Source organism: Caretta caretta, chromosome 1 (assembly GCF_965140235.1).
Source record: "Caretta caretta isolate rCarCar2 chromosome 1, rCarCar1.hap1, whole genome shotgun sequence".
NCBI classification, from domain to species: domain Eukaryota; kingdom Metazoa; phylum Chordata; order Testudines; family Cheloniidae; genus Caretta; species Caretta caretta.
The window spans coordinates 135159286-135183936 of NC_134206.1; the positions used below are offsets into that span (position 1 = coordinate 135159286).

The 24651-nt window shown below is 40.4% G+C and overlaps 1 protein-coding gene across 6 annotated transcripts in view; it reads left to right on the top strand.

Moving 5' to 3' along the window:
* Nucleotides 1-1199: 1199 nt before the first annotated feature.
* The window catches only part of FRMPD4 (FERM and PDZ domain containing 4), a 437016-nt gene continuing 413564 nt past the window's right edge, over nucleotides 1200-24651 (top strand). For 2 of the 6 annotated variants that reach the window (XM_048860759.2, XM_048860724.2), the window contains exon 1: nucleotides 1204-1649. Coding sequence is in view for 3 of the 6 variants with exons in the window: in XM_048860724.2 (XP_048716681.2) it covers nucleotides 1609-1649 (41 nt within the window). In the remaining 3 variants the exon portion in view is untranslated. Of the gene's footprint in view, nucleotides 1650-24651 lie in introns of all 6 variants that reach the window. The other 4 variants (XM_048860743.2, XM_048860753.2, XM_048860774.2 and 1 more) reach the window with 3 other exon arrangements.

Genomic DNA, 24651 nt, shown 5'->3' on the forward strand with positions numbered 1-24651 from the left:
CTTATTATCTATCCCTTTCTTAATGATTCCCAACACTGTTAGCATTATTGACTGCCATTGCACACTGAGCAGATGTTGTCAGACAACTATCCACAATGACTCTAAGATCTCTTTCTTGAGTGGTAACAGCTAATTTAGACCCCATCATTTTGTATGTATAGTTGGGATTATGTTTTCCAATGTGCATTACTTTGCATTTATCAACATTGAATTTTATCTGCCATTTTGTTACCCAATCCCCCAGTTTTGTGAGATCCTTTTGTAACTCTTCGCAGTCTGCTTGGGACTTAATTATCTTGAGTAGTTTTGTATCATCTGCAAATTTTGCTACGATACTGTTTACCCCTTTTTCCAGATCATTTATGAATATGTTGAATAGCACTGGTCCCAGTACAGACCCCTGCGGGACACCACTATTTAACTCTCTCCATACTTACAATTTCCTATACCAGATTGGGTCAACAGTCCAAGTTCAGCATGTGGTCTGGTGCTTCATATGATGGCCAAGAAGGCCACCAGGTCCCCCCCCTACCACAAAGGGAGAAAGGTCAGTACTGTGGCAGAGGGGTGACTGGTGAGCAGGAGTCCTTTGGGGAGGCAAGTGTTTTGTATATGGGGAAGGGGGGTAGGATCCCCCTCCTCTCTCTTGCCTGCCAGGTGGATTCTGAGCTGGGCTTCTCATCTTCCCCCTGCCCCAACTCATGAAATGGGCCCCTTCAAGAGGGTGCTTCTCTCTTGGGCCTAGTCTACACTGGCAACGCTAAAGCACATTAACGTAAGGCTGGGCGAGTGCTCTGTAAAAAAACCCACCTCCACGAGGGGCGTAGCTGGTGCACTGCCTACGCTGCTGTTTTACAGCGCTGAAACTTGCTGCGCTGGGGTGGGGGTGTTTCACGCCCCCTGCAGTGTAGGTTAGTGTAGGGCACAAGCCTCTTCCCCTTTCCCCCATGGCTGTGTGTTCTCCCTCATCTCCCCCTCCCTCCATGCAAGTAAGTGCTCCCCAGGCGGGGGGGGGTGTGTGTGTTCTCTCCTCCCTCCCCACTGCCTCCACGCGGGCCCCCGCTGTCTCCCCCGGGCTGCGTTGCCGGAGGCTCTGTTGCGCGGGCCAGCTCCAGGCAGCTGGCGGCGGGGTGGGGAGCAGGCAGCCGCCGGCTGCGGAGGGAGCCAGCGTGCGGCGCTCGCTTCTCCTGCTGCTGCCGCCGCCCTCTCCGGCTGCGCCCACCCACAGGCGGGGGAGACACCGGCAGAGAGGCTCCCCCTCCCCTCCTTGCTCTGGGGGCATCGCAAGCACCAGCGGGCTCCTGAGCGCTGCCGCCTCCCGGGCGCGCAGAGCGGCGGGGGCCTGAGCTGAAGCGTCTCCTCCCCCGCCGCTCAGCCCCGGAGTTTCCCCGGGCGGGGGCGCGGAGGGGGGCTGCCCACAGCTCAATGCTGCTGCTCCGAGATGCTGCACGCCCAGCTCCCGGCCGGAGGGGGGTAGCAGCTTCTGCCGCCAGCTCCTTCCTCCGCAAGGGCTGCTGCTGCGAGAGACTCGGGCACCACCTCCTCCCCACCATGGGGCTGCTGCCGCTGGAGTGAGCGAGCGGAGGGCACGGCTCGCTGCCTGCATGGATGGATGTGTTCAGCTTTGTGAAGATTGCAAAGCTCTCAGGGTAGGTTGCTGCTTCCTTTCCATTAGCAGCCAGCCCCCCTGCGCCCCCCCCTTGTGCGCGCCCCGCTGCAGTGCTGGCCCCTGGCTGCTGACCCCCGGGGGCGGGGGACATACCCGGGGGTGGGGGGAGACCATGCCAGGGGGCTTTAGCAAAGCCCGCCGCCAGAGCTGCTGCAGCAGCGTTCCACTTACCTGACACTGGGGCTGAGGTCCTGGGGTTTGGCTGGTGATGGCTCATGGCGTTTTCCCCCTGGCACCCTGCTGTGGGATAGTGTGGGGGGGGAAAAATGTGTCCCGAGGCTGCTGCGAAGATAAAGCTGGTGGGGTTCTGAGTCTTGGGCTGTGATGAGACGTTGTTGTTAATGGGCGATCAGTGGTTCAAACTGTTTGAAAATGTGAAGCCGGCACCCTGCCTTTAGTTTCCTTTCGGGTTGCAAACAGCTGTGAGGGTGCTCTAGCCGGGGAAGTAGCTGGAGGCAACAGTTAACCCTGGTGGGGGTTGACGTGGAACTTCGGATAGGCTGGACAGATAGCAGAGCAGCATTTTCAAAAAATACCCCATGGTTGGCAAACCCCCCCAAACCAAATGCAATGTATTTAAGACTTCTTGACTTTTGTGCTATGAAGTATGGTGCTCTGCTTATTGCGAACCACTCTCTGTAGCTCACGAAAGCTTATGCTCAAATAAATTGGTTAGTCTCTAAGGTGCCACAAGTACTCCTTTTCTTTTTGGGGATACAGACTAACACGGCTGCTACTCTGAAACCTCTCATGCTCTACAAAATCTCAGACACAATAGGGGTGATTTTTTAAGAGAAGCTGTGAAATCATAATCAGACTGGAAGTGCTGTCTTGTACCATCACACATAAATCCCAGGGAGTAAGTGAATGTGGTCTCTCTCTTTTTTTTAAAGCTCTTTCTTGTAAGGTGGACACAACCTGGTTGCTTGAGCTGGTGTCTGATTTAAATATTTTTCCTTCCAAAGAGTTTTTCTCTCACTATCAACTGAATGCTGGTGTGGAAGGAACTGCCTCTAGATAGTCCTTAGGTCCAAGGCTACAGAGACACATGCACAATCTGAATTGCCCCCCCCACTTGAAAATGTTTTCCCCATGGTTAAAAATAATGTGTAGTATTATTGAGAAAAGAGTTATGGGAAACCAAATTCTTTCTCAAAGATGGAGTATAAAGGTGCTGTAGTTGAGGGATTTTCCTGATTTTTGGTGCAGATAATCTTCCTAAAGGATTTAGCTTTGAATCAGAGTAGCTATGAATGTTTTGAATTCTCATGGTTTCGTGGTTAGCGCTGGCCTTTGCCATTTCTGAAGCATTCACTGAAGTGGAATGCCATTTGAGGAGGAGAGTGCTTGTTGTAGAAATGAAGCATATATGTTATTTCTGTGGCATACACTTACAATACTTGTCAAAATAATTGTTCTATAAAATGTTATTAAATGATTTTTATAGAAAGCACTGGGTGGACTGACGTTGTAAAATCCCGCAGGCGTGTGATGTTATAATCTGTGTCTACTCAAGCCCTTTGCCCTAAAATTTACCACTGTTGCTACCATGATCAAAGCTCTACTGAAGGGAGTGCTAGTATAGAGCAACCGCTACTATTCGAGCTACATGGCTGTCTAACTTTCCTCAGAACAAGTTTACCTGGCATGATGGTTAAAACACCAACGGTCTCCTGAACCTGGTCTATACCACCATTCCCACTGTTACTACCACAGGGGAAACTGCATCAATGGTAACAATTGTGGAAAATTTTAGAGGAAATTTTATTTGGTATAGATAAGACCCTAAGGAGTATGTAATATGGCATCTGATTTTTGTTTCAAGATATATTTAATCATTTAGCTTTTTTGATCAGGATCTGGGGTTAACAAACCCTTTCTTGCAGTAAATGTCACACTTGAGTTCAAATCAAATGGAAAGAGCAGGCACTGGTTAAGGATCAGACATGGCTCAAGACAGTCTGCCAACCTAGGTAAAACTTCAGTGTGCACCCCGAACCTGCTTAGAAATTTGCGGCAGAGCTCCCAGCGGCTGCAACCCCAACTCTGGGTCAGAGGCTCACAGGGCAGACCCCAGCTTGGGGCTTCAGAGGCCACTAGGCCTGTTGTCGGCTCCTGTTGGATGGGAACATTCTGACACCTGAGTGGACTGAGCTGGGCCAGGCCATGGCAAAAGTCCCCTAGGCCTTGCAAGCAACTGAGACCCGCTCCCTGGGTGGGTGATGCTCCCAGATGGGGCTGCCTTCCTAATGGCCTTTTGTGAGTGGGTTGGCACCAGCTGCCTAGGGCTCAAGAGAGGAGCAAACCCCAGCTCTGCACCTCTGAACAGCGAGCTGCTCAGCCCAACCACAGTGGGACCTGGGCACCAGCAGGGGGCAGCTCCCAGCCGATAAGGCTCTAGTTAAGGGGCAGCATAACCCCCACAAAATGAAGCCGTCTGGGCTGGAGGTGCTGATCCCACTTGCACAGTGGGCTCCTTCCCACTGGACAGAGTGGGGTTCTCTGCCACCTGGCCCTGCACCTTGGCCCCTGCACTGCCAGTCCCCTGCCTGGCCCCACACCCTATCCCATTCCACTCCACCTGGCCCCAGCAATCTGCATACTCCCTAGTGTGCTCCCGCCTGCACCTTTCCAGTGAGCTCCTCATTGTTGGGCTCATAAATTGCGGGATGGCAGCACCTTCAGAACCTGGACGTGGTGGTGATGAAGCGGTGGCCCCAACTGGGGCAGGAGCCAGGGGCTGCCTGGGCAGCAGGGCCTGTGGGGACCAGACACGGAGCAGCAGGTGCAAGCTGGGTGCAGACATGGAGCCAGGCGGGTTGCCACAGTTGTGGCCAATGCCTTGACAGCATTCACCAGCACCAATCCTGAGCTGTGTCTGGGCTGTGGCCGTGATCTTACCCACAATGGGGATGGGGAGCAGCTGGGGATGAGGCGGGAGCGCTTGCCTGGCTGGGGGCCACTTTCTGCTCCTCAGAGCCCTGGCTAGTAATCCCCCCTCCTCCCCCCCCCCCAGGTCATCTCCTGCCACCACCGTTGGAGAGAACCTGGGCAACTTTACACTCCCAGAAATCTGTTGCCCTAGGCAACTGCCTAGTCTGCTTTAGGTAGAGCTGCCTCTGTTAAGGATGCTGCACAGAAGACAGTATCATTAAATCAATAAACTAGGAATGATTCTTCTACATTTTAAGAGTCAGTTTACCTTCAAATATCTCCTTCTTCCCTAACTGCGACCTGTAGTTGACTAACAACATCCATATTGCCATTACCCGGACAAAGCTCTCCAGCATATTACTCTTTTTCTCTTCAGGCAAACCAAAGTTCTTTCTGCAATTGAATGACAGGTTTCAAAGCTCAAATCCAGCTTCATTTGATATAAGGACTTTAAAGTTCAGATACTGGACTGAGTTAATGCTGTGCTTTGCAATAAATCAGTTTTATGTGGAGTTGCTTTTTACTCTTATTATCTGGTTATTAAACTACTTAATAGTGTACACAGGACTTAACTTTGCTGTTTCCTTGGTAACTGTTAGATATATCTTCCCATTTCTCTTTGTAGAAGAGAGTCTTATGGAGCAACCAGTTTCCACTGTAAGCCCTATTTTTAGCTCCTTCCGTATCTTGGACAGAAAAAAACTGTCTGGGCCTGAAAACTGCACGTTTTTGCCTAAAGGCAAAGGAGGGTTTTTCTGAAAAGTCCGGGGGGAAAAAAGGGGTCAGACGGTTTTTGATTTAGAGTCTGATCCTGCAGGGCACCTCACTTGGCACAAGGGTTGTCAGGATCTTGGCTATTACATAATGTTTCTTTGAGTTCCTGTAGGTTTAAAAAAAATAGCTTTATCACTCATTCAAACTTTCCATCTGGATAAATCTCCTTGAAAACTAATGCATAGGCTCTGTCTACTTGTAAGTAAACTATTATAATAATTGCTGTCTTTAGCCTTGACCCTGCAAACAAGCACACAGATAAGTAACTTTACCCATGTGAATAATCCCATTGACTATTGGAATTTATAATTGTGATAGTCAAGGTGAGTATTTAAGGTTTGTGATGGCCCCATTTGTATATTATGGAGGTGCCTGCTAGGACTTTATAGTTGCAGTAGGCATAAAATGGGACATAAACTCTGTGTTTTCTCTAGAAGTAGGCAACCAGTTGATGTGAAATTATCCACACAATTCTTATCATGTCCTTCAAACTTTCTGTGTAATTTTTACTCCCAGGATACTATCCATCTGTCACCCCCTTTAATTACCTTTCTGCGTACAGCCCTTTAAAGACTACCTTCTCACAGCAAAACCAACTGTTACATCAAACATCTACAGCTACTTGTTTTGGTGGGTGGAATAATCTGGTGAAGGGGTATGTGCAGAAGGACAAAAGGGGGCAGCCCTAGATGCTTCACCACAAATGTTCTGTTCGTTAACTTAGAAAAATGTGTGATGACTGACCTCAAATGAAAATCACAGTATTCTGCAGATATATTACCTTCTCTCTCTCTTCCTCGTAAATACGGACTTGACTAGACTTGGAAACTTACCAAAATAGCTATTCCATGGAGAGAGTTATTTCTAAGTATAGAGTAGCTATGATGAATGACAGGTACTGTCTAGATGGGGTACTGTGTGGTCTACACTGTACGCATGTTCAAAGGCCTGGGTAAACGTGAATGCATTGTCCATCTGGAGAGTGACGTTTTTGACCTGTACTGGGAGGATAAGAAGGAAAGATAATGAGATTGACAGTATGTGTTTAGAGGGCGGATGGTGTAGATAGTTTTGAGCCTTATAGTAGTAATAGTGAAAGAGATCATGATATGAAGTGGGAAGTTTTGGTTGCGGGAGGGTTAAGGTGGTGGTCTGTATATGGAAGGTGAGAGGCAAAAGGTTTGTGTCTCTAATAATAATAATAGGTAGTGAACTGTAAGAGTGATAAGTGGTGTTTGGAGGGTGTTTAGCTCCCATTTAAGGTCTATATTATCAGGATTTGAAAATCTACTCACTGATGAATAGGAAGCTTTTACTGATGACTGTGGGATCTAACCTATTCCCCGCAAATATGAGCTTGCGTATTTACAAAGCTAGCCTTCCAAATATTGTGTGAATGTGATTCAGTGCTGTGTTGTCCTCCAGAATCTGCTGGCAAATAGCTCTAGTGCCTCTGCTGCTGTTCATACCTTTGCAGAGCAGCAACATAATGAAAGTAATTAGAGACCAGTCACTTACATTGTTGCTGTTCATTATCCTGTGGGCAAGATTGACTGAGACAAGACTCGAGTCAGTTTCATGCAGCTGTTGCTTGTTGGGAAAACTGAGCACCCACAGGCTTTGGAGTTAATCATAGGGAAAGAAGATCCACAAAATGGAGGTTGTAGGAAAAGAGTGAGGTAGTGGAAACTTGTTCCATCTCACAGCAGCTAGGAGTTGTGGGAGAAGCAGAAAAATAAGGTATGTCTACACTGCAGTAGTAGACTTATGGCATGGCTGAAGCTGGCCTGGTCAACTGACTTGGGCTGTGGGGCTAAGAATGTCAGTGTAGCTGTTTGGGCTCAGGCTAGAGCATGAGGTCTGAAATCCTGTGATGGGGGTGGGTCTCAGACCCTAGGCTCCAGCGTGAGCCTGGATGTCTATGCTGCAATTTTTAGCCCTGCAGCCTGAGATCCACAAGTCTGAGTCAATTGACCCAGGTTCTAAGACTTGGTGATGTGGTCTTTTTATTGCACTGTAGATGTGTTCATAGAGACACTACCCCTGGCAGAAACCAGGAAGTTCTGGATAGGGGGAAAGAAACCATGTTTCTGATCTTTCAACAGCTTTAGTGCTAGAAAGGAGAGCTTCAGATTTAGAGATGTCTGTCTTAAGGTTTTATACTACTACCAATCACTGTAACCATGAAAAGTGGCTGAGACTAGCCAAGTCCCAAAGTCTTCCAGAAGTCAGATTTTTAAAAATAAAGGCCTGCTGCATGCAGGATGGCACCCTGGCATAAACTCCAGCACTCAGCCTTTCTTCCCAGGTGCTGTGGTGTGCCTGGGGCTGCGCTTTTTACTGTGATTCATGGACATCACTGGTGGAGTATCTCTTGACTTTCATATTTACCTCTGCCTAGTTAGACATTTGTTAATTTTCCAAGCTGTATATGTAATTTAGGTTGTGCGAGAGTTTCCAGACTTGGAACCTGGTGGGCTAATGCAGCAGATGAGGAAGGTGAAATTTCACTCCAAGCAATAGCACAGATCTAGTTCTCTTCTCAGGGATTTCATTTATTAAATGATTCAAAACAAAGTAACCCAAAACACTGTCACTGCCCCGTCTTGTCTTAATCTTTGTCTCTGGGGCTTCATGGTTCTTACAGCCCTCCACAGCTGGCTCCTGCTCCCTGTAAGTGTCCTTCTCGGGCTTTCTGCCTGATTGATGAGGAGAGTCCCTCCCAGGGTGGATAAAAATCAATGATTTAAAAAAAATTTTTTTTTTAGATCGGATTATTTAATTTAAATCATTTTTTATTTACATTAGATTTTTTTCCTCAAAAATCATTTTATAAAAAAAAATCCATCTGAAGATACATTATAGCTCAAAGATATCTCATCATGGAATAGGGATTATAAATTCTAATTCTATAGTATGAGACAATATATTCATGTAATGTTTAAGAAAAGTTTTGTAAATGAGTTCCAATAGTTCATGGATTAGGGACCCAATCTAATGGGGTTCCAGAGGCTTCTATATATCTTATTTAGGTTAATCTTTCTACCTACCCAATGGGGTTCAGTGCTCAGTCTAGAAGATGCCATCAGAGATGTTTAGTTTTGCAGTTCTCAGACTGCGGATTTGTCTCTCCAGAGGTAGCATGCTTGTTAACAGCAAAAACAAGATAAATAAATAATATATAGAGGTTTTTAAATAAATAATATATAGAGGTGAGAAATAACAGACCTCAACTCTATTGTCCCTCTGCAAATTTGTGTACACAGTCAATCCCTTACCTCTCTCTAAAAGTGCAAAGTTTCAAAAAGTTTAATAAATAGAAGATTGTTGGGGGTGGAATAGATCTGGACAAGGAGAAGAAGTCTGGAGATAAATATGAGAAGCAAGGGACATTTTTTTTTGTTAAAATATTATGTTGCTGTTGCAGAAAAAAGATCCAGAATACTTAACGTTGTTGTTTTAGTTAAATAAAACAATTTAAATGTCTGTCTGGTGATGATCTCTTCCTAATACAGCTTGTCAAGAAAATCCTCCAAATATTAATGATTAACCTGTGGAGTTGGAGATAGTTCACCTTCCAATGACTTCATAAATATCTGCTTCAATTAACTTTGGTAAATGAAATAACCAAACAATCATTCATTTTCTGATATAGTTGTAAAACTAATCTGAAAAGTTTTCAAAATAAATCACTGTTTAAAAACGTATAGTGTGTTCCTTCTAAAAATGAAAGCTACATCTCTCTCTGAGTTGTGAAGAATATGTATTAAGGTTATAATAACCAACAAGAATGCACTTTTATGTAGAAAACAATGATTAAATCGAATCTTCCTGACTAGTGATTTAAATCATGAGTTAAATCAATTTGATTTAAATCAAATCCATCTGGGTCCCTCCCATGGCCTTCCTCTGTCTAAGAGGCAGGAAGCCTTGTATGCTGTTTCTTGTAGGAAATGGGGCTATGAGCAAGCATGTGACCTGCAATTATGGCTCCTACTTTTAAAGGAGCCAAGGGCCATAACAGGTGCAGTGGGCTGCAGGATTACACCCCTAGACCCAAAGCCCTTTTACTATAGTTTGAGGCTGAGCAGGTATATAGTTGGCAGAGTTAAGGTTGTTCTTGGAATCCGCAGTGGGATATTTTATTGTGTGTGTTTTTCTTTAAGCAGATGGTGAAGATACCTGAATATTTATCTCTCTTCTCTGTAAACCATTTCAATACATTTCAATGTTTAGGTGTTTTTAATTGTGACTTGCTTTGGCATGTTTGTTTTTCAATTTCAGTGTTAACTAGCAACCTTCATTAAAAGATAAAGAAGATTTTTATCTGTCAGTAAAATGTAGGCTATATCATCTGCATACTATTTTTATTATAAGTTCTCTTTTCAATGACTATATCTCATAGCATGTGAGTTGTTTCTACTGTTTACTGAAAAATGTGTCAGTAATAAAGCATATGATTATCCTTATGCTCAAGGGAGGTAATTTAAATCTTGAAAATATTTTATCACTCTAGATAATAATCCAAAGACTATGAATTCATCTTTCCTTTCTTCTTTGAGAGGACATGGCACTTTGTTCAATGAAAGATTTGACTATATGCATTTTCCCTTATGTTTTATTATCTGCTATATAGTGGTGTTCTATTTTATCATGTGTCATATATTATAAAGACATTGTTATTACCATAGTATGTAATAATAAATCTCTGGTCTGGCAAAGGCTAGTAATTATTGAATTCTTGTATTATAGGCTGTCATGAACTTGTAGAATGGTCAGTGCATAAAGGTTTAACTTTCCAAAATATATTTTAAAAATTACATTATCACTTAGTGATATAGCACTAGAAGATCTGAGAGTGAATTAGTACAGTGTAATTGATCCAGAATAAGGATTTAACAAAAATCTTGTCCAGACTTTCACTACTCAGTCACAATCACTGCATGATTTTTTTTTAAATGGTTGTTTAAGGAGCCAGAATGATAGCCCTGAAATAGGTTTGCCACCTATTTAATAGCTGGTAACCGGATCACCAAGGTACCACCCCTTGTTCCACCTCTTCCCCTGAGGCTTGCCCCCTTCTCCACCTTTTCACTTGAGGCCCCTGCCTTGCCTCTTCCCCTTAAGGCCCTGCCCCTGCTCCGCCTCTTCCTCCCGATTAAAAAAAACCTTGTAAAATGGCACCCGGACACACAAGCCGAAACCTGGACTGTCCAGATGAAAACAACCCTGATAGCAACCCTACCCTGAAAACGGAAATGTTCTGTCCTCAGACTAAGTAGAGTGTGAGCAGGAACAAAGTAAATTTCCACCCAGCTAATGTGCCGTTCTGGGAGGATGAGAAAGGAGCTCAGTTTCCATTCCCATGCAAGCCTTGTCCTGTTTTCTTTTTTCTTTTAAATGTACAGTGGCATGAACTGTGATATGGCTTTTGTGGTGTAGACACTTGTCCCCAAAGAACAGGACAGACACACCATTTCATTCTTTACAGGACATCAGATGAGAGTTTATTTTTGCCTCTACTGAAATTGTGCTAGATGATTGAACCAAGAACCTTGAGATAATGACGTAACAAACCATTCTGCAATCACCTGAGCCATTTGGTCATTGTATTTAGTGATTTTTTTTAATTGATCTGATTAATAAACTATTTATGCTGATTGAGGGAGAGTTAAATAGACATGGTTGGCTTTCTACAATGTGTACAAATACTGAGGAGGACATCAGTTTCTATGGGATGAATTTAGCCTCTACTTCTTGTTGTCTGTCTGAATGGTAGGTTGGCCAGGAAGATTGTTGTGAAACTGAAAAACTTACTTACCTATAACAGTAATGCACACTGAGAGTATATTTCCTTACTTTATATCATTTTAGGTCATTATGTAAGCTCATCAGATTGTCTGTAGGAAGTTTAAGCCTCAGCCTGAGATAATGGATGGACAATAGATGTTCTTAGATCTGCTGGCCATGTGGGGGAGAGAAGCTGTCTAACTGTGCTTTCAACAGTTTTCTCAAATAGGTATTACAGTATGCCACAGCTTAGCATCTGATTTATATAAAAAATAATTGAGTGAAGTCACGTATGAACTAACAACGCTTGCTGTGTAGATTCTCCCTTGATCTTCCTCGTTCACAGGTCATTTTGATTTGTAACGGAACACAAATGACTGCACAAACTCAAATGCCAAAGTGAAAAAGATGAACTCATAAGCCCCAGCCCTGCAAACACTCATATGTGTGAGTAGTCCCACAAAACAGAATGAAAACCAGTCAGACGTATGAAGCTACTCACATGCATGAGTGATTGCAGGATCAGGGCTGTATCTTCAGTTTTGATATTGGGTATATGGTGGAATAGCCCCATATCGATAAAGAATTCGCTTTTAGTTACTGTAGGGAACTGTGCTGGAACTCAGCTATTTTTAGCGTTAAGAGGAAATATCTCTCAAAATATCAGTTTGCAAACAGGGAGAATTTCACAGACAAAAATAATAGGAAGAAACAAATATTCTGAAACATTTCAGAGGTTTGTGAACTTATGCTTATTTGTTATTTACCTTTCCTTTGATCCACCCAGAATAGATTTTTGTGTGAGAACGAAAACCTTGTAAACAGTTCTCCAACCACAAACCTTCAGTAAATCTACAAAGTAATTATTCCACGAATATAAGAAATGAAATAACATCCATGTAAAAATATACAAGTCTTGAGGAAACCTGATTTAGGAAAGCACCTTTTTTCAGAAATCGGACTTAAGCACATGTTTAACTTTAAGCACATGCCTAAATCCTCTTGACTTCAATAGGACTTAAGCTCTTCTGAAGAGGGATGTGATTAAGCATGTATGGAAGTGGTTTTCTGAATTGGGGCCTATAATTGCAGTAGGAGTCTCTGAAACTCTTTCTTTATGTGGAAAGTCTATATAGAACTCTTTTTTTAGAGGTTGATTATTACAGAGACAAACATACAAGAAAGACACTTTGGGAAGCTCTTAATAACCTAGATCAAAAGTATTGCAGGAAAAATAAAATAAAGATATTGTAAAGAGGTGTAATGAACACACATAGAATGCAACTTGGTAGGTCAGACAAGTTACGAGTCCAGACTGTATGAAATTGTTCTGCATTAACTAATGATTTAAAGGTGGAGTGGGATGAAGTAAAAACAGGAGGAGCTTTTCCTGCTAAGCAAAGGGATTTGTGAGGCTTCTTTCCATAAGAGTAGGTGATGATAATCATTCTATTGACTGTAAAGGAAATTGCTACAGGACAATTTTTGGGTTTCCACAACAGAGGTAAAAATGGTTTGGGGAAAAAGAAGCAAGTATTTCAGGTAAGGAATTATTTTATCATAAAAATATTTTCAGTGATTACCTGAGTGCAAGCTATTCAATTTTCATTTTAGTAGCAAAGGTATTAAAGGGGTTCAATAGCTGTTAGTGTTAATTTTTACTAACTACAAGGGTATACAAGGGTATAAGGGTATAAGGGTATACAAGGGTATAAGGCACAGTGGTCTTAGAAGAACAAGGGGTACTGGATTAGAATAATATGGGAGCTAAAAGAGACTTACACAGAATAAGAAGGAAGGCAAAAGTGAGAAGGTAACTACAGTGTGTATGACTGTGTGTCAAAATCACATGGTAATGTTAGGGAATCAATCCTGTTTTGATTTTTTTATGTCTCTTCAAGAAATTATTCTTTTTACAGTCCTGCATAAAATGTTGTGAAACTTTCTGTGAATGAAACTCAAGGAAGTGTTTTGAATATATGAAGACAGTTTTCACATATTCCTTTATAATGGATCATATTGTGACTGGAATAGTGATATTGAGAATGGAGTATTCCCTTCTGATTCAGTATAGGCATATTAATCACTTACCTTTATGATCAATATTTCTTGTAATTTTTAATGATATAGGTCTTTGTTATCCAGAGGGTCTGCTAATCCTATATATAATAAGAGGAAACAGGTTACATAATAATTTTTCTGTGCTATACAGCCTAAATAAAGTAGATGGTCTGTAAAATCTTGCATGTTTTGCTTATGGATTTCCTGATTTCACTGGCTTTGGTTTTTGTTTGTTGTTCTTTTAAATCTCAAATTTGTGTTTATAGTAATCTGCTTAATAAAAAGGCCTGTACTGCCAAGTCGAAAGTATTATTCTATGGCAGTAAACTCTGACAGAACTACTAACAGCTGCCCCAATGGTGGAGGTCAAATTATGCATGTTATACATCTTACATCTGTTTATTTCCTTTTGTTACAGTATGTTCCATATCTGAAAATGGTCCATATCTAATAAAGTCACTGGGCCCAATTCAGATCAAATGAGACACTACTTTCATTTACTCCAATTCCCGAGTAACGTCATTGACTTCAACTTGCTCAAAGTAGAAACATCTGAAGTTTGTTTTTCTCCAAATTATCTAGTGCTATAACATAAGCCACTTATTTATAGCCCTAGTGTTCAGGGCTAATAGTAACTAACTTGCTTACAATGCATTCCTTTTCCTCAAGGATTTGTGTGGTGCAGCAATGGAATTGCAGACTGTGTAATACATATCATGAAGAATATCCAAAATATACACTACAATGACCTTTCAAGGACTGTGCAAGAACCAGGAGTAGGTTAATTCCTTAGCCAGTAAGGAACCTCATTTGACAAGCCTGGAAATGGTTATGCATCTTCAGAAGACCTCTGCACACCTATATTACCTGTTGTTCTGTGAATCTTGAGGAAAGATTCTGTAGATGAAGATGGAGGTGGAGGGAAGGGTTAAAATATAGAATCATCTAAACTAGAGATGGAAAAAGAGTCATTAGATCGTCTAGTTCTTCCTGATTCTGAGCGAAATATATATTCATATTCAGCTTAAATATTCTTGCTCTGTGATCCTATTAATGATCTCGGACCCTGTAAGACCTTTTCTATGCTAGGGAAGATATGTGCTTTTTAAATGTGATATATAACATGTTGTAAAGTTCTAATGTAGATAGGACAAACTGTAACTTTACCTCGATTTAGCTGGTCGAGATGAAGGTTCACCTCAACTAGTTAAATCAAGATACAACTGTAACTTTCCAGTAAAGCTGGTCAAAGATTTTCCATCAAAACTATTTTTCAACAGAAAATTGGGTTGTCGATTTAAACAAAGTTTTTCACAGAGACTATCTGCTTTCCTCAGATTATCCACTTTTTTGTTGGAAAAAGCAAAGTGTTTTTGGCTCAAAAATCTTTGGTTTTCATTTTTTGGCAAAAAAAAAAATCAAATATTTTCCATGGGGGGAATAATACAATTTTCCAACCATCTCTGCTGCATACATGTGATTTTTACTTGTTGGGTATCATCTGTTATGTTTAAAAAACACACCTTCTTCCTTGTGTAGACATACCTTAAAGAGAGACATAGAGTGACTGCTTTATAAAAGATTTCAGAGTAGCAGCCGTGTTAGTCTGTATTTGCAATAAAAAGTACTCTCTCTCTTCCTTGTACTGGCAGTGGATTGGTGTTGCAGGGTCCGTGGAAAAGGAGCAGGGAAAAGCAAGTTAGTGAATGTGCTGTTTAACACAATCTTATTTTCATTGAGTGAATTTGAAGCAATTGTTCAAGAATATGTTCAGATCTTTATGTAAAGATTAGCTTGTTCTTTGTTCTAAGTCTTTTTGTATTTAGATCTCCTCCTTTCCTTTTTCACAAAAGGTGATGGTAAATACCTGTTTCACTAAACTTACCCATGATGGGGCATCAAGTGTTATTTCCCCATTCCTGTTCTGTGTCCTCTGAGAAAATTAGTTTTCTAAGGTTCTTTTAACATTTTATCTCATTGAGGCTAGAAGAACACCCGCACACAGAGAGAGAGAGAGAGAAAACGAACTTTCAAAGGATTGTTGTACATTGCTTGTACAGTATGAAGTTTCCAGTTGGCAAAAAAGTCAGAGCTTAAAATCTCATAATTTTCAGCTTTATAATATGAACCAAATGCTCTGACCTGTAACTAACTTAAAGAACATGTATTCCCTCATAACAATAAGTTTCTGGTTATGTAGGTGGTCGTAGTTATATCCTCTAAGTTCTGGAAACATTCTAATGAGAAAATAGTGTCTGAACTGGAAAAAGGATATTTTATGGATATTACTATAGTTATACTTGTCATGATTATATGTTTCTGAAAACAGAAAAAACAGCGACTATTAATGGCTTGTTTTCTTATGTTGTCAGTTTCCAAGCTGAAAACGGAGGTTTTGTGGCCTCATTAATGAACTTAAAATATTTTTTAATCTTCTTTGAACAATGTTTTTTTTAATCACTTAAGCAAGAAGCATAAACATTTTGTAAACCCCAAGGAATGTTTAGGCAGACAGTTTTTCTATTCTGTCTAACCTGTTTCCTATATCAAATGATAAATATTCCAAAGTTTCAAATGATAGGCAGTAAAAAGGTTGATACATTTATCAAAACTAGTTGATAAATATAAATACTGTAAAACAAACAAAAAAACCCAAACTCCTCCTCTATGGAAAAGGTTTTAAAAACAGCTCGTCCCTGAATTGTTCAGTAAAATGAATTTCTCTTTCTGCTTTATTTTCATTTAGCTTTACAAATATTTGTGGAGAATGACTTGTCAGGAGATAGAATTAAGTAGGTGGTGAAAAATATGCCAAATGTCTAGATTCTTATCCAATAGTCAGATTTGCAGTATAAGTTTCATAGAGAAGATAAGTTTGTATGCAGTAATTATAGAACAAAAATCAGTAGGAACAAGTGCCTTTTTTGCTCCTTGCTCAGAGCTTGATACAAAAAGATTTACAAGGTCAGAGTCTTGGAAGTTAATATTCTACTTACAACAGATACCAACTATCACATGTGGTTATTAAACACATCACATTCAGTACATCTCTATTTGGTAACTTTCTGGTCTCTTGCAGACATAAATATATAGCATTTTGATATCAAGGCTTTGGTTCTGAAAGGCAATGGAGGTGGTGGTATGGAGATTGGGCAGGTATGGCAATATAAAGTGAGAGTTGCGGATGTTTAACTAAAGAGTACAGGATTTGCCATAGTGGATGATTCTCTCATTCATCAAATCTGGGTATCCCACCTCTGCCAGTGGCCATTACTTCAGAGGAAATGCACACACTTAGTAGTTTATTGTGTGAAAGGGGAAAGAAGAAGAAAGTTCCCTCCTTACCCTTATGGATGATATGTTTATGCTTTGAAGCAAGAGACATTACCACACTTACTTAGCATGAATAGCTATGTGTCATTAATGGTAAACTAATCAGCTCTTTTAACAATTCATCTCCACCTCATGACCTCCTCTACTGGTGAATTGCATAGGCTATGTGTACATGGTGGAAAGTATTTCCTTTTTCATTTGTTTTAAACTCAACAGGCATTAATGACATTGAGTTGATCTCTTGTTTTCAGATTATATTATAGTTCCCAGAAAATGAACTAATCTGTGTGTGCGGTGTTGAAATGTTTTTTACGCAAGACTAAATAAAACCGTGTTAGTCAATTCAGTTTTTAAAATGACTCATTCACTAACATAACCATTAGCAGTCTAATTAAAGACACAGTACCTGCCTTTACGGATTCTGGAGTTGATCCTATTATATATATAGTATCAACCAAAAATAGCTTGTGTTTACCAAATGATATTAGTTATTACTGAACAGTCTTTTCCCCAGTTTCTTCTTTCAGCTGTTTAAGCTCACCTACCCCCAAATATACACTATTTCCTTCTCTTCATTGCCTTCTGATTTTCTAATACACTTTGCGACTTCCATTCTGCTCCATTTTATTTGCCCTTCATTTGGTTTTCACTCGGGAAGATTTATTCTGTTAAATCCCCCATTTCAATAATGTTATGTAATTGGGACAGCTTGTGAGTCAAGATTGCTTGGCAATCTTGGCTATGATTTAAGTTTGTCTGGTTTATCCAGCCTTCAAAGCCGCATCCACTGACAATGCTCTGCCCTTGCATCCTGGAAAACAGTGATCCCTCTAGAGCACCAACTTGCCCCGTTAAGACACGTGTTACATGGAAGTTGTTAGATAACTGGAATCACAGCAAATAACTCAATGTTAGTTTTGTTTTGCCCATTTATGAAGAAAGGGAGAGATTTTGGCCTTTTCTCCTTATATAGTTGTTTAATATCAGTCTCATGCTTCATTTTCTTTCTAAGAGCCCAGATTCACTGCTCGCTTTGCCATAGTAGAAGGGTGGTGGTAAGGTTTAATTAATGTTTACACAGTTTTTTGGTATCCTTGAATGAAGGTAACTTCACTATTGAATTTCCATGTGATCTTTGAAAAAGTTTGGTACATAATGACAAAATTAAAATAGCTGCTGCTGGAGCCAAAAGTCTGCACAGATTTATTTCTAACTCTTCCCCTCATCTTCTCATTTATTTATTTATTTTGGGGAACTAAGAGATGCCAAAATTTATGTGAAATGGTCTTAGGTTCAGGTGGTGGTCTTACCCTCCTCCAACCAAACTTTGCTCACATTTCATATAGGCAAAATCACGTCCTTCTTGGGGTTTCTTAATTAATAAGGTAAATAATACCTCTGATTCACCTGGCATTGGCCACTGTCGGAAGACAGGCGACTGGACTGGATGGACCTTTGGTCTGACCCGGTATGGCCATTCTTATGTTCTTAATAGTGTAACTGAAATCCCAGCCAAAGCTTTCTCCCTAAGTTGACTGTTGCTGTGGTTCTGCCTGTAGGAACTCTCTGTCTCAGTGTGTAGCTTCTTTGGCCTACAGGGCCCCTACCACCTCCCCATATCCAGAATGGATTTAATGAGATGCATTTGGTACAAATTTTCAGTATACAGCAGTCAGCAACTTTATGTAAGGGTCTAACATCTGCTGTCAGGGTGGTTCAACAGTAGAGCCATGCCCCATGATTTTGCATCTGCTTTCCAGTTTTGGTGGAATGCTTCTGATTGTGACAGCTCCATGGTTGGCAGCCTTCTCTCTCAGCCTTCTCTCCTGGGAATGTAAAATTTGCATTACATATGTAGATAACATGATCTGTTTTCTAAGCTGACAAGCTTAGTTTGACAGTTGATTTGATTCATTTACTGAATATGCTGCATTAAAAAACTTGATTTTTTTTTTATATGTATATAATGTACAGTAGAACCCCTTTTATCAGACCCTCCCTTAGCTGGCTCTCCGCATTTACCGAACAACCAGGGCTCCCGGGCCAGACACGGGTGATCTCTCCTGTGACGACTAGTTGGCGCTGCAGCATCGCATTTTCCCATTCCCTGGTTTATCCAGAGTTTTGATTATCTGAGCTGGCCCTGGTCCCAATTAAACCAGGTCAACCAGGTTCTGCTGTATATAAAATTATAGCCCTTGAAAATAAACCTAAATTAATCTCCGTTGAACAAATGGAACATGTCATCTGTGCAGGGTGATTGTGTTTCTTTCACTCCTGGGTAAGGTCATCATAACTCATGCTTACAGTGTCAAAAGTTAAGGCTTTTTGATTATGTGAATAAACCTAATAGATCACCCTCCATGGTGGGATTCCTTATGTTCTGGTACACAGTGACTTATGTCTCATGTATGGTAGCAAATGCTATAAAATGTGACACAAATATTCAAACAGTGATCATGGTAACAATCAACTGAATGGAAAACTCATGTGTGTAACTGTCAGTAACTGACTTGGTTTGTGGATTTGCTTTTGTGATTGATAATTTTACTGGAAAACAATTTCGCTGCTAAATACCCAGGACATGGTTTTCAAAAGCAGAGAGTAATTTTGGATGCCCCACTTGAGATATCATCATAAAGGGGCTGGATTTTTATTTAATTCTTTTTTTTTTTTTTTTTTTTTTTCCAGAAAGGGCTGAGCACGTGTCGTCTGAAAATCAGGCCCTTTTAAGGTGGCTGACGTTGACCACGAAATCCCTAGTCAGTTTTGGAAATCTTGGCCCTACATTATAAATTTCTTGTTTGCCCTGAATTGTTATTCCAGATAATTATCAGATCTCATTTCAATTTTTTTTTTGCAAAGGCATAACATTCCCACCCTGAAACACCTTGAAAATATGTACCATTTCCTTTATACCTCTGGTATTTAGACAGATGACTTGACTGTCCCATGTGTCCCTGTAGTAATGCTGATTGATTGCAGTGATACTTGGTGGTGACAGAAGAACTGATCACCTGCAGCTTGCCCAGCTTATTTCTGAATTTATCCAGGAATCTGCACCACTGGATGGGAACCACATAAACATGCAGTGGCCCTTCTTTCTTTCATTCCATCTTAAAATGCCAGCAAAGCTCTAGAAGCACTTTGTCTGGAGTGTTTTGTTTGAAGTCTCCCTGTCAGTTATTTGGAAGGAATAATTCGAACAACTCATACACACTGCTAGGTTATAAGTTAACTGCAACCGCTTGGACATCAATGTGGAAAGCTCAATGAAAGCTTCCTGTCAATGTAGAGTGGTGACCAAAAAAGTAAACAAAATATTCTGATGTGTTAGGAATGGGATAGAAACTAATCCTGAAAATATTACAGTGCCATTATGTAAATTGCTTTTATACCCTCACTTGGAATGTTGTATTCAGTCTGGTCACCATGTTGCAAAAAAGATTTAGAAGATTTAAATAGAAGGGTGACAAGTTCCAAAAATTAGAGGCATGGAAAGATTGCATATGATATGGGACTGAAAAGATTACGACTGTTCAGTTTAGAGAGGACATGAATAAGAGAGGACAGAGTAAATGAATAAAGGAGGTAAATGGGGAACTCTTATTTACACTTTCTAATAATAAAGAATGAGGGACATTCAGTGAAATTGAAAGGCAACACATTTAACTTGGATAGAAGGAAATAGCCTTACACAACTCACATATAACCTGTAGAACTCTTTGCCACAAGATACTAAGATAAGAGCTTAGTAGAAGTAAAAAATAAATAGATATTTATATTGATAATGGGAATATCCACAGTTACATTGGATAGGATAAAATGTGCAAGGGATATACATCCATACATAAATCCATATGCTTCAGGCCATAAGACAACCACTCACTGATCAGATTTGGGCAAAAACTTCCTCTGGGCAAAGACTATTTCATCCATCATGATTTCAGTTGTGATTGGCCATATTGTATGTGTTAGAGACAAAGAGGTGGAATAAGAATTGTTGAAGACATTTGCATTTTTTATTAATTACTTTATTCATTAGTTCATCATATTAATCAGTGCAAGGAGTTTGTAAGCCAACAACTGCTATCTATCTAGGTAGGTTGAAGGTTTTTTTAAATTACATTTTTTTGTATGCTGAGTGGTGCAGTATTTTATTTTTTAAAATATAAACTGTAATCAAAGGTTTATAAAAGTCTGTAGACTGACACACTGTGTGTGTGTCTAAACTTTGGTGACTAGTTTGAAAATTAAATTGAGATTTTTAAAAAATATCTCTATGGATTTTTGTATTATCTTTCTTTAGTGAACAAATGCTATAAAATTTTGAGAATCTGAAACTGGCACACTCGGTTGACAGGTGTTTGCTAATTGTTTAAAACAAAGAAACGGAATACCTTTTGGTTAAATACCTGCAGGATTTTTCTTACTGTAATGCAAACTTGCTTTTAATTTGGGAACTGTAAGAAATTTTATATCAGATGAGGACATTCTAAAAATCATTCTCTCCATTCAAGGAAACTTTTTTTTTTTTAAATTCTTGCTTTGTAAACTCTTATCTGTTGTCCAGAGGAAGCCAGAGATTTGTATGTCCCCTCCCTTTCCCCACCTTTCTCAAATGCCCAGTAATCCAGTATCTCCAAAGATGTTTTTAATAGACTGGGCAGTTAACAGTTTCCCTAAAATAAAACCAGACAAAATATTTCTAATTCCAAATTTGACAGTGCTCCAAAGAACATAGCTGTCATAATATTTGACATCTTTTACCAAAACGAGTTAAGAAGGCTACGCTGCTGGAAAATACGCCTCTTGGAAAATAGATCCCTAGTGCAGCACAACATTGTAATTGGAAAGTAAGCTACTATACAGTTATGTTTTTCTTCCCTGTCTGATTCTTTGATGCTAAAATCAGTACAAATAAATAATCCAGTTTCTTACTGCTCTAGAAGGCATTCTTAATTAAAAACAACCACCATAAAACTGATTGATTATTATTTTATAAACCATGAACATTTAGATCTTTTTGTTGATAAACAGACTTACCCAAATATGAGATTTTGATTTTATTGCTATTTTTTGTCTTTAGAAGTAATAGTGTTTGTAACATCAGCATGTGTTTACTGCTTGGTGGAACAATACTAAAATTTGCATTAGGCCAGTTGTAAAATATGAACTTGGAGTTATTTGTTCATGTTCTTTCAAATTTGACATTAAGTCTATGTCATACGATAGTGAGATTAGAAATGTCTCTTGCATGATCACTGGTGCCACTGCTAAAGCTCACAAGGCTGCTGAGCTGTGATAGTGTAAGTCAGTCACTTCAAAAATGAAATACTTAATGTCCCTGTCATGGGGTGGCCACCACTCAAGTGCCCCCTTGTGGCCAGGGTGCCTCTCCAGTGCCCCATCCACATTTCCCCCTTCTTCAGGGCTTTTTAAAGAAAACTCACCGTCTTTCTCTTTCAGTAACAGCCCTTCTTTGGGTCTGGTTTTCTTTATTTACAAAGTTCTAGAAAGCAAACACAAAAAGGAATTTCCCCAATCACTCAGAGTCCCCAAAAATCTGTCCCAGGGCATGGCTCCTACCTCAGATCCTGGGGGAACAGGAAAAGTTTCCTTCACAGACCCTCTCTTACCAGTCTGTAGCTTCCCTGCCCAGGCTGACTCCCTTGTGGCTTTTGCTTTCAGTTCTCTTATAAGGAACTAGCTGCTGGAGGTTCCTTTCCTGTGCCAGGTGTTTCTGGTTGGCTCATTGAGCAAGCCTGCTCCAGGCTTCAGGTCTCCTGCAGGCAGCTCCCTCACTCACTCTGCTCTCTCACCATGCCATTAAAGGATATTGCAAGTTCTTTTGCTGGAAAGAAACACTTAAAACCCATCTGTCAAGTACTCTATTTAAAACCCAGCAACCAATTTACCTTCATAAAACACGGTGAGAAGTGTTCTGTGGGTTATAAATATTTATTCTTCCTGCTGTTTTTTCACTTTGTCATAGAATGTTTTAAAACAAAAACTGTTAGCTACTCTGTCTGTCTGTCTAGGCTCTGCATGGTTACGTACTGTGTGTTTGCTAAAACAGTGGAGGCAACACAAATTAACAAATCTTATTGGTGAAGGTGTGAGAATGATATCAAGAAGACTGATAGGCAATCACGGAAGTCAACAAGTAAAGTCAGAATTGCTTGGACTCTTAGAAGCATGGGTGTCTGAAGCGTAAGAGGGAATGAGATTAGTGTTTGCCAAGGGAAAAGGACACTGTGTCTAAGGAGGAATTACAGTCAAAACTAGAAAAAGTAGTATACAGTACAATTCCAGTTCTCTGAATTCCCGTTATCTGAAACTAGTAGTTATTGAAATCCACAGTGCGTCCCCCATGCAGCCCTATGTTAGTTAATCACTTGCTAATAACTATAATAATGACTGAATCAGTTATTATAATAACAAACTTGAAAACCTGTCTCTTTCATCAACAGAAGGTGATCCAATAAAAGGTATTAACTCACCCACCTTGTCTCCAATATCCTGGGACCAACATGGCTACAACAACACCGCAAATGTTAATAACTTCTCAGTTAGCCTCTTTGTGCCTGTTAGTGCTAAGCAATGGCTTAGTATTTGTGTAGCAGTTTTGAAATTACCTTCAGTTGGGGTTTGTCTACACTATTGGGGCTACAGCATCATAGCTGCAGTGCCATAGCAGTCCTGCAGTGACAGAAGAGGGTTTTCTGTTGCTGTAGGAACTCTTCCTCCCTGAGCAATGGTAGCTAGGTTGACGGAAGCAATCTTCTGTCAACCGAGCTGTGTCTACCCCAAGAGTAACGTCAGCATAGCTGCAGTGCTCATGGGCAAGAATTTTTCATACTCCTGAGTGATGGTAGCTATGTCAATCTAAATTTTTAGTGTCAATCGAGACTTAATCTTACTGAGGACTATATCAATGAACCTACAGCTCAAAGTAGCACTTCTGTTTATCTGAACAGCCAGTTGTCTGAAAGGTTTGGCTATCCCTCAGGCCATTGGGATAAATGGGAGTGTACTGTACTTGGCATTCTGCCTTTGAAATGAGACCAGGAGACTGAATCTCACCACAAATAATTGAAATTTAGTTTAAACTGGATTTAAACTTAGTCTTGTTTAGCTGCGATAGTGTCCTTGTGTTATTGGGTCTGCATATTGTACCACCCTCAATTCATGAGCAGGACTCCCACTGATACCTGTGGGCAGATCAAGAACAGTGAACAATCCTTTAAAGTGGAACTTAAATTTACTGCAGGTTTTTCAAATGTAATTTATTTAATGTAGAAGTTAGATTATATTTTAGGCCATGTAGTATTTTTGCTAAGACTTTCATTTTGATGAGGTACCAGCTTTGTGGAGAGCTTATTGTAAAACGAGCACTTGATTTGATTTGTATTCTTACATAAGTTCTGTGCATTATCTTAGTACATTCACTTCTAAGAACCATAGGCAGTAATTCAAGCTAACTTTATCTGGCAAATATTCTCCAGCAAGGGCATTGGTGATTAATATCTCTTACTTTGTAAATCAATCACTCACAACTGTGGTCTGTGTTTTGGGAGAAATACAAACCATTTCCTACCCAAACTAACCAGAATGTCAAGAATACAGTCTTCCCCTAGCAGTGTCTCTTGCATTTCAATATTGGCCTCGTTAGTTTATCCTAGGAGTACACTATATCAGAATGATATTTTGCACAGGATGGCTAATCAAAAAACAAACCCACAATCCTATTAGTCATTTGCATGTTTTGTTTTGCAGTTCTTTCTGTTTGTCGAGGTAGAAATCCAGAAATGTATGTCGGTAACTATTTGCTTTCTTACCCTAGATGTGCAGGTTATGATGTTATACTCATAGGCTTAACAAGCTTTTCTAGGAGAGTAAAGCAGAAATGTCATTTTGAAGTTACTCAGTTGAAGGCTCTTTGAAATAAGTTTAGAAGGCTCCAAGACTATTTTTGTGCTCTCTTTAATTTTTAAGGAAATGTATTGACGTGATCCTCTGATGGTGTTATTTATTAGTTGGAGAGAAGCCACAAGAAAATTGCCCCACAAGCCTGACACTACTTTAGG